The following is a 9891-nucleotide window of genomic DNA, read 5'->3' as shown; positions in this document are numbered from 1 at the left end:
CGAGGGGCGACAGCCCTGCTTCTCCTCACAAACATCCACATGGGGCCATGCAGGCGAACGGAGTTTTCCTAGATTCCCGTGTGCACAGCTTAGGTGCAAGTTTCAGATCTAAAATGAAAACATCTGGCCTCTTGGTCAAGATTCTGGGATGGAAAAAAAAATTCTGCGGATGTAATATCAGAGGGCGTAAACTGTACTTTCAAGCACGCCTACCCCCGCCCCCAGGGTGAAGATGAGGATCGTTAGGAACACGGAGGGGACATTTTATGACAAAAGCTTGGATGGTTCTGACAGGTCAGTGTCATGGGGACCAGAGGAAGGCCAAGGATGCATTCCAGATTAAAGGAGACTAATGGGACACTCCTGAGTGCAATGCACAGTCCGGGACTGGATCACAAATCGGGGGAAATAACAGGACATTATTGGAGCTGCAGGTAAAATCTAACTATGCGCAGTATGTCAGACACCTGCATTCCGATAAGGGGTAGATTTCCTGAATTTAAAAACGGTGCCACGTGAAACTATTCTGTGAGATACTATGACAGCAGACCCATGCCACTACATGTCTGTCCAAACCCACCAAGAGTGAACCCTCACGGACACCATGGACCCTGGCTGATGATAGGTCACTGCAAGTTCACCAGTTATGTCCAATGTCCCCCACTCTGGTTGGGGATGCTGACAGTCGGGACAGGGGGAATACTGGAACTTTCTGTCCTTTCTGCTCAATTTCACTGAGAACTTAAAATGGTTCTAAAGAATGAAGTCCAGAAGGAAGGGAGGAAGGTGGGAATGGAGAGGAAGGGAGGGAGGGAAAGGAAAGGAAGAAAAGCAAGGAAGGCAAGCAAGCAGAAAGAAGCAAAAGAGGCAAAGAGAGGAAGAGTTGAGAGCCCAAGAAAGGCCAGTTCCTGACCATATTATTTCAGCCACACCTAAAACAGACCTGACTATGGATGTTTTGAAAATTGAGCCAACAAATTACTGTTTTCCCTTAAAAAAAAAAAAATACTGCCAATAAAGATAGAAAAAAAAAATCTGCCATGATTATGTGAGAGAATGCCCTTGTTCGTAGGTGATAGATATGCTGAAGAATTTGGGGTCACAGCTGCAAGGGACTCTCAGACGGCTCAAGAGTTAGTGTGTGTGCACGTGGTGTACGCTTGTACAGGAAGAGAGAAAAAATATGGCAAAATGTTAACCAGTGGCGAAGAGATGAAGGGTCTCTGAGGCGTTACACAGAAATGGGAGGCAACATGCTAACTGGCAAGCTCTCAGAAGGCCATCGTGGTGTCAAGGTGGCGCTGACGTCGCCATGATATCGGCATCAGAGGGTCTGATGTTACAGAGATTCTGAGGCTCCTACTCTTCACCTGGAGTAATGGTGAAGTGTTCTATGGGGCTGTCACACTGTGCTGCACTGGTCACCGTGGGCATGAATCTGGGCAGAGACGCCATCAGCTTGGGCACCAGCAGGGAAAGGGAGGGAAGAGCCGCTTCTGCTCCCATCTGCCTCCAGGAGGGCCTGCCTTTGTGTTTCGCAAGCATGACACTTGGCTTTCTAATAGTTTCCCTCGACAGTGAAGAGAAGGCGCCATGTCCTTGGCCTATCACCTGCTATCATGAGTAGCTTCTCCAGGTCCTTGATGATATAAATTTGGAAGACCGCTCCGATTCCTGGGACATGGGTGAGGGAGTTTTTCAAGACGTTCAGAGCGTAGAGCCCTTCCTCAGTGCCCACCAACACCACCTGCAAGGAGAGAAGGTCACGAACACAACATAAGCATGACCACATCCCTGTGACAACCCCGACGAGGAAGAGCAACAGCTCTTTCTTGACTGCAGAGGGCGCTACAGCCAGTGTCCAGGGAATGGTGCTACCTGGTCGCTGAAGGGCAGTGTGCAGTTCATGTCTAGACGGTCATCACCTTCCAGTTTCAGCAGGGAGTTTCCAAGCAATTTCTTTTCATATTGGAACAAATTTAAAAAAGAAAGAAAGGAAAAGAAAAAAACAAGGCCCTGGTAAGACAGAACTGTTCATGACCAAACCATCCAGAGAGATAAAAGCGAGAAGAGAGAGAAGTTTGGTGCTGGGAAGGAAGTAAGGTTACTCCTGAAAATGCAGAAACACACATTTGCTCTTGGCCTGCCCCCTATTTTGATCTGAGTTCAGAAGGCAAAACGTGGATGTTAACTGCTTATCTCTGGGGGTGGTTGTTAATTAGCATCAAAGTTCTGGCTCAGCTTGGATGCAGAAATAAAACAGATGTCGAGAGATTTTTCTGCGGTAGGAAATAAGCCGAGGTGAAAAAGATTCCCCCTGCAAAGGGTTAAGAAGCCACATAGAAGGCTCCTTCCCCTTCGGGCTGCAGCAAAAGTACAAAGCACAGCATCAGCAGCAAAGAAGCAAGCTTCTGAATCTCTTTACCTGAACCCACGCAGGCAGAAGCTCGTAGGAAATACAGTCACGGCCCTATTGTACACATATTAACGTGGATTTCAATAACAGGCTCACACAGGTAACCACAAAATAAGTCATAAAAACAGGTCCACCCAGTGAGCAAAGCTCCAATCAGGAGGCTCATGGTTAAGAAGTTCACCATTGCGAACACTGAAGGGGTTTACTAGGAGCCCAGTGTTTGGTCTTTGGTGGAGAAAACATCAATGAGCAAGGAGCCCCGTTTATATCCTGGAACTCTCCAGGGAGAGTGATGCCAATCAAGGCACATCTACAGTTTCAACATCTTAAGGGTAAGAAGGCTTCCAAGCTGCCTACAGAAGGGCAGCTCATGTGGTGACGAAAAGCCTTCCCGAAGTTGGCACGGCTGTCGGCAGACTTTTGTGCTGCTCCATGGCCAAGTGCTTGCAAATAGACTCATCAGAGTAAACAAGAAAGAGGATTTCCTTATGAGTACATTTGCTGCCATGACCAAGATCAATCGCTGTCCCCAAGAGCTGGCTAATGGCATTGACTGACTGTTTCATTCTAAAGGACTGTGGGGGGCGGGGGGAGGTGACACCAGACAAGCCAGCATAGAGCCCGTGTCTCAGTCACACAAGAATCCCAGTCATGACAGTCTCGGGCCATCACCCCCCACCCCGGAGAGGCGGCAACAGGAGCCCCACCACCCAGGTCAGTTCCCAAGTCAGCCCACTTTACAAAGACAAACTCCAGCACCCGGCCCCATACTCACAGCATCAGCTTCTGCTTTTTCCCTAGAAACTCTCCCACCTGCGACCACAGACTCTAAGGCGGTGACCCAGCGCTGTTTGTCAGGGAAGCTGGGAGCCAGCAAGTAGAGCGTTCTCCCGGGCCAGCAGGTGGTGTGCGGGTGAGACTCCATCTTCAGTACGTAGGGGACATCTAGGGCATGGGACAGAGAGCAGGGGTCGGCTGTTGATTCCCCTCATTCCCAGGAGGGATGGCCGTGAGGTGTCAGTCATCCCCCCAGGCACGGAATTCCTAGTCCCCACTAAGACAGGGGAGCCAAGGAGGGTGGCCTCTCCCCCCACCCCGCTCATTCATCCAGCACAGCGCGGCCCCCGGATGGGTCTCCTGCTTCCGCTCACCTGCTTTGGCTGTGTTTGCAAGCTCAGAAGCACCAACGGCGCCATGAATAGATACATCCCCGTCGGGAAGGCACAGCTCAAATTCTTCCACCGGCCTCTGTCCAGCTTGGTGCAAAGAGGAAGGGCAGAGAGAAAACCAAAAGAACAGGAACAAGAACGAGGGGGAGAAGAGAGGAAGAGAGAAACAGAGAGAGACAGGGCAAGAGAGACAGAGTATGCATGGAAAGAGGCGCACGAGAACAAAGGAGGAAGGAAAAAGGTGTGCAGAGAAGGCGGAGAGGGAAGATAAAAACAAAATAAAGTGTGTCAGATGAGTAGCACAGTCAAATTTCTGATGACGATGCGGATTTATGGGTTAGTTGACTGAGGCAGGAGTTCTCTGTAGGTGTATTAGCAGGTAGAATCTTCAGGGCAGCACCCTGCACGTTCCTCAGAGGGGAGACCTATAGACGTGAGTATCGTACCAATAACCTTTAGCGAAGTCATTTGGTTTTTAGTTTTCAAAAATGGAAAATCGTAGAAGGCTTGCAACGCAGTCGGAAAAACAAAGCCTTCACGCCAAGACTGGGAGACCTGGGTCAACCGCGTGCAATGAAATTCCCCCTGAATTCTTAATTTACCTTCTCTGGCTTCGCTGTCATAAATGAGGACTTTAGATCCCTCCAGGACAATGTACTTCCTGTCCCAGCCTTGCTGTCCTCGTTTGTTATTCCTGGGCACACAGGGACGGATAAGAACAAAGGTTTGGATTCAGGAGGAAGGGAGGGGAATCCTAGCCAAGACGCTTCCCTAGGACACCTGGGGAATGGAAGTGGCCTGTGCCGTCCATGTGTCAGGCGAGGCGCAGCTTCCCTCCACCCTTCTGGGTTCTGTGGCTGGCCTAGGAATTCCACGCGTATCAGACAGATAAGTAGATAAGAGATAAGCATGCGGTTTTTATTTTTTATTTTACGTGTACCTGGGAATCTTCACAAGAAAATAAAGACCCCGAAGGCAGATAGGCCCAAGTGTCTGTGCACTAGCTTGAACAAAGAGTAGCAGTTAGGAAAAGCAACTAAGATGTATGGGGAGGCCAAAGGAAGAGAAGAGTTACTTTCACAAGGCTTATCTGCAAAGAGTTTTCTCTACAAGCCTTGGCTCCCTGTTTCTGGTGAGAGTATTTCTTTCCTCCTGGAAAAGAGAGGGCTGCTCTCACATGGGAGATTTATCTCCTACTTTCAGGAAGAGAAAAGGGGAGGTCAGAGGGTCCTTCTTAGACCTGCTGTTTCTCAAGTGCCTTTGGCTCAAAATAATCCTCATTCCAAAGTGGCATATTTTGGGGTGGCATCTTCACCAGCACGTGCCCCAGCCCAAGCCACCCTGTCACAGTACCTGGGCACCTTCATCCACCCTTCCAGGTGCAGGCCGCTGCTGGGCTCCTTGCTCTGGAGACCCGGGGAGTTCATTTTGTCCCGGCAGAAGGCCTCGGTGAAGTGCGTGGCATACTCGGCTGGCAGGCCACAGGTGGCTGGCAAACACGTAGAGCACTTGGGATGACACATCACCTGACATTCTGGGGAAAAGCAGTGAACAGGCTGAAAACACCTTGTGTGACCCTGGACCAGTCCTTCCCCCACTAGCCGAGCCCAGCCAGGCGCCATGGGCCCGGCCCCATCCCCCAGGTGAGTCCCCAAGCTTTCCCGGGAGCCACGTCCTCCCTACAGAGAGGAAACATAAGAGTCAAGTGCTCTCCGCCCAATTGTCCTGGCTTCTCCCCAGGCTGCCACAAACAGGTGTGTGAAGGGCCCACCCGCGTGGCTCCACCACCCCTGGCAAAATGGGAGGGCGGAGGGCTGGAAAGCAGCAAAGCACAAGGCATTTTGCACTGGGGGTGAGGGGGAAGACGTGAGCTGGAAACATGTACAAGCTCACTCCTTTAACAGGGAAAATAGCGTCCTGCCACTGGAATGAAAAGCTTGAAAATGGATGCGCTCTATGGTGAAAAATTTTTACAGAAAAAAAAAAACACCCCACTCCCACCAGATAGATTTGTTTAGGTGGAGACATGCAGGTGCCCACAGCAAATGCACCACTGCTGCTCTTACCAAGACATTTGGATGCCTGGCGGCCAAAGTGCACAGTATCCAGACACACAGCACACTTTGTGGCTCGCATGTTCAATCCTACGTTAAATCGGTGAGGAATATTGTGGTGCATGCGCTCCTTAAGACGGCGGCTGAATTCTGAAGGAAAATGTTTAAAAATTCATTAGGTGCCGCAAAGGATACCGTCAAGAGAGTAAAAGCACAACCCACAGAATGGGAAAGGGTACTTGGAAATCATATCTCTGACAGGGGCTTGTAGCTAGAATATGTAAAAAGCTCTTACAACTCAATAATAAAAAAGACAACCCAATTTTAAAATGACCAAAGGATCTGACTAGACACCTTTCCAAAGAAGATAAGTAAATGACCAAGAAGCACATGAAAAGATGGTCAACATCATTAGTCATTAGAAAGACACAGATCAGGGGCGCTGGGTGGCTCAGTCGGTTGAGCGTCTGACTCCAGCTCAGGTCATGATCTCATAGTTCGTGAGTTCGAACCCTGTGCTGGGCTCCATGCTGACAGCTAAGAGCCTGGGGCCTGCTTGGGATTCTGTGTCTCCCTCTCTCTCTCTCTGCCTTCCCCTCTGCTTATGCTCTCTCTCCCCCAAAATAAATAAACAAAAAAAAAAAAAGAAAGAAAGAAAGAAAGAAAAACACAAACTGAAAGCACAAAGAGATACCACTTCATACCCACAAGGAGGTCTAGAATCAGAAATATGGAAAATAAGGTGAAGGTGTGGAGAGATCAGAATCCTCACACACTGCTGGTGGGAATGTCAGATGGTGCAGCCGCTCTGGAAGACTTTTTTTTTTTTTATTATAGTTTATTGTCAAGTTGGTTTCAATCCTCAAAAAGTTAAAATTAGGATTGCCCAGCGATGGTGTGGCCCAGCAGTGCCATTCCTAGGTATATACCCAGGAAAACCGAAAATATATGGAGCCGCAACATAAACGTTCACAGCAACATTATTTAGGATAGCCTAAAGATGGAAACAACCCAAATGATTACCAACGGATTAATAAACAAGATATGCTAGCCATACAATAGAATATTACTCAACCAGAAAAAGTGACGCACTAATAAATGCTACAAAACAGGTGAATCTCAAAAGCATTATGCTCAGTGAAATAACCCAGACACAAAAAATACGGTATGGTTTCCTTTATATGAAATGTCCAGAGCAGCAAATCTATTCAGCTTAGTGCTGCCAGAGGTCGGGGAGACAGGAGAGTGAGGCGTGACTACTAATGGGTGCAGAGTTCTGGGGGAAGGGAAAGGTTGAGGCCAAAAAATGTCCCCACATTAGATGGTTATACACCTTTGTGCACTTATGAAAAAAACATCCAGTCATACACTTCAAATGAGTGAATTGTATGGTAGGTGAATTTATCTCAATAAAGCTGTTAAAAGACCATTACAGCAGGCTAGTTAGAGAGCGTGAAACTATTTTAACACTAACAGATGCATCTCAATTTCTATGAATCAACTTCAAATCTCCATTATCCAGTTATTAGGACTTGGGTATCTTTTTTTAATGTTTATTTATTTTTGAGAGAGAGATGCAGAGTGCAAGCAGGCAAAGGTCAGAGAGAGAGGGAAACACAATCTGAAGCAGGATCCAGGCTCTGAGCCATCAGCACAGAAGCTGATACGGGGCTCAAACCCATGAACCATGAGGTCATGACCTGAGCTGAAGTTGGACACTCAACCAACTGAGCCGTGCAGGTGTCCCTGGGAGTTGGGTATTTTTAAAGAACATATTACTGGCTGAAGACAGGCAATAGCAAAGATGTTTGTGGGCCTAAGGAAACATATGCTTTCAAATCGAATGTTTGTAAATATTTTAGTCATGAAAGCTATGTTTTCCAAATGAAATCTTATATCTAGAAGTTTTCAGAATTCAGTTTAAACATCAGTTCTGCATTACAAAATTTCTAGTTAATAGATTGATAAGTTGGAGAATTCTTCCTTCACATCCTGTTCTTTCATGAATCACCTCCTTTGGTTAGAAACTCAATTGTTAAGCCTTAAAAGTCTAATTCTTGGGGCACCTGGGAGGCTCAGTCAGTTAAGCATCCGACTTTGGCTCAGGTCATGATCTAACGGTTTGTGGGTTCGAGCCCTACATCGGGCTCTGTGCTGATAGCTTGGAGCCTGGAGCCTGCTTCGGATTCTGTGTCTCCCTCTCTCTGACCTTCCCCCACTTGCGCTCTGTCTCTCCCTCTCTCAAAAATAAACATTAAAAAAATTTTTTTATTCTAATTCTTTTTTTAATGTTTTATTTTGAGAGAGAGAGAGAAAGAGAGACAGGGACAGAACATAAGCAAGGGAGGGGCACAGAGAGGAGGGAGAATCCAAGCAGGCTCCATGCTGTCAGTGCAGAGCCCAACTCGAGGCTCAATCTCACAAAGTACAAGATCATGACCTGAGTTGAAACCAAAAGCCAGATGCTTAACCAACTGAGCCACTCCAGGCACCATTTAAAAATCTAATTCTTACATTTATATTCCAGTCTGTCAAAATAATAAAATTGCTTCCTCCCCCCTATGTAATAGCCCCCCCAACCTGACCTAATTAAAGGCACCTTTAAACAGGAAAGCTCAGGACCCAAATTTCTGAATCCAAACTGGTGTCTCCACAGAACATGGTCTCCCATCCTTTATCTGGAAGTTGTAAGGAGTAAATGGCATGAACGCACTCTGAACTCCGTTACTGTGCAGCGCACACAGGAGGCTCCTGGGGTTTGAGGAGCTGCTCTACAGAGCCCTGTCAACGGACGCCACGGCCAGAATTGGTTTTCCCCCATGTTACCATCACCATCATGGTGACTTTAAGAGTAAAGCTCTTCGGGGGCGCCTGGGTGGCTCAGTCAGTTAAGCATCTGACTTCCGCTCAGGTCATGATCTCACTACTTGTGGGTTCAAGCCCCGCCTCGGGCTCTGCGCTGACAGTCAGCTCAGAGCCTGGAGCCTGCTTCAGATTCTGTGTCTCCCTCTTTCTCTGACCCTCCCCTGCTCATACTCTCTCTCTCTCTCAGAAATAAACAAACATTTAAAAAAAATTTAAAGAGTAAAGCTCTTCAATTCAAAGTGTTGTGGAACAGAGGAAATAAGAGGGCATCAAAGAAAAAGCACCGCCACACCAAAAGGCCCATCAAGATTTGCAACTAAAATTTTTGGTTTCATAATCCCGAGACCTTCCAAACCACCTTCCTTGGCCTGTTTTTTCTTGGGTTGTTTGTTTAAAGAAAGGCAGCCGGCCACATGCAGCACCTCGTTTGGATGTCTAGAGTCTCGGAAGCTTGACTCCCTTATGTTCCCGTACACATGGACCTGGAGACCTAACAGGGGTGCGCAGCTACTCCTGTACCCTTGACCCAATGGTCCTCCTCTATCAGGAAGGCCGCCCTCTTGGACTGAGTGCACAGCTTCGGGAGGGATGCACGTGAGCCGTGAGGGAGGAAGGGGACACCCAGAAGCTAGATCAGCCGAGCCGACCCTGGCGATCAACAGGGTGACAAACATCCCAGCAAAATCACCCTCACACCCTGGCTTTTTGTTGTTGTTGTTTTTAAATCCTTTTCCTCTCTAGGCAAACAGAGTACTTTTCACAAAGAAAACTTCTTACACTGTTGGTAATATAAACTGGCACAAAGTACCAGCACTCCAAATGCAAACAGCCTCTAACACAGTGATTCATCTCCCAAGAACTAATCCTATGGCTGCAGCACCTGCAGAATTTCACTACAGGTGCATATGGTAAGGAGGGACCGGAAACATCCATCAACAGAGCCTCCGGTTTAACAGGTGCATCATACACCCAACACCAGGGGAAACCATTCCGCCCTCAGGGAGGACGAGGTCAAGCCATATGTATTAAAAAAATTTTTTTTAAGTTTATTTATTTATTTTGAGACAGAGAGAGCATGAGTAGGGGAGGGGCAGAGAGAGGGGGAGAGAGAGAATCCCAAGCAGGCTCCATGCTGCCAACACAGAGCTCAATGTGGGGCCTGAACCCACAAAACTGTGAGATCATGACCTGAGCGGAAACCAAGAGTTGGATGCTTACCCGACTGAACCACCCAGGCACGCCTAGCCCCGTATGTATTATTAATATACACACTAAGATAACATTTTAAGTAAAAGAAGAAAGGTCTTTTGCAGGGTATAGCTTAGTGTGCTCTGATATTTTAATAGAGAAAAGGGCTAAGGAAAATATGCCTATTTTCTCATACTCT

The 9891-nt window shown here is 47.6% G+C and overlaps 1 protein-coding gene across 1 annotated transcript in view; it reads right to left on the bottom strand.

Moving 5' to 3' along the window:
• The window catches only part of CIT (citron rho-interacting serine/threonine kinase), a 161507-nt gene that overhangs the window by 17237 nt on the left and 134379 nt on the right, over positions 1–9891 (bottom strand). The window contains exons 32-38 of the mRNA XM_077766016.1: positions 5652–5789; positions 4939–5119; positions 4188–4279; positions 3568–3672; positions 3192–3361; positions 1879–1959; positions 1604–1747 (exon numbers count right to left, since the gene is read on the bottom strand). Coding sequence (XP_077622142.1) covers positions 1604–1747; positions 1879–1959; positions 3192–3361; positions 3568–3672; positions 4188–4279; positions 4939–5119; positions 5652–5789 — 911 coding nt within the window. The remainder of the gene's footprint in view (positions 1–1603; positions 1748–1878; positions 1960–3191; positions 3362–3567; positions 3673–4187; positions 4280–4938; positions 5120–5651; positions 5790–9891) is intronic.

Source organism: Crocuta crocuta, unplaced genomic scaffold (assembly GCF_008692635.1).
Source record: "Crocuta crocuta isolate KB4526 unplaced genomic scaffold, BGI_CrCroc_1.0 scaffold339, whole genome shotgun sequence".
NCBI classification, from domain to species: domain Eukaryota; kingdom Metazoa; phylum Chordata; class Mammalia; order Carnivora; family Hyaenidae; genus Crocuta; species Crocuta crocuta.
This window is presented reverse-complemented; position numbering and strand designations above follow the sequence as displayed.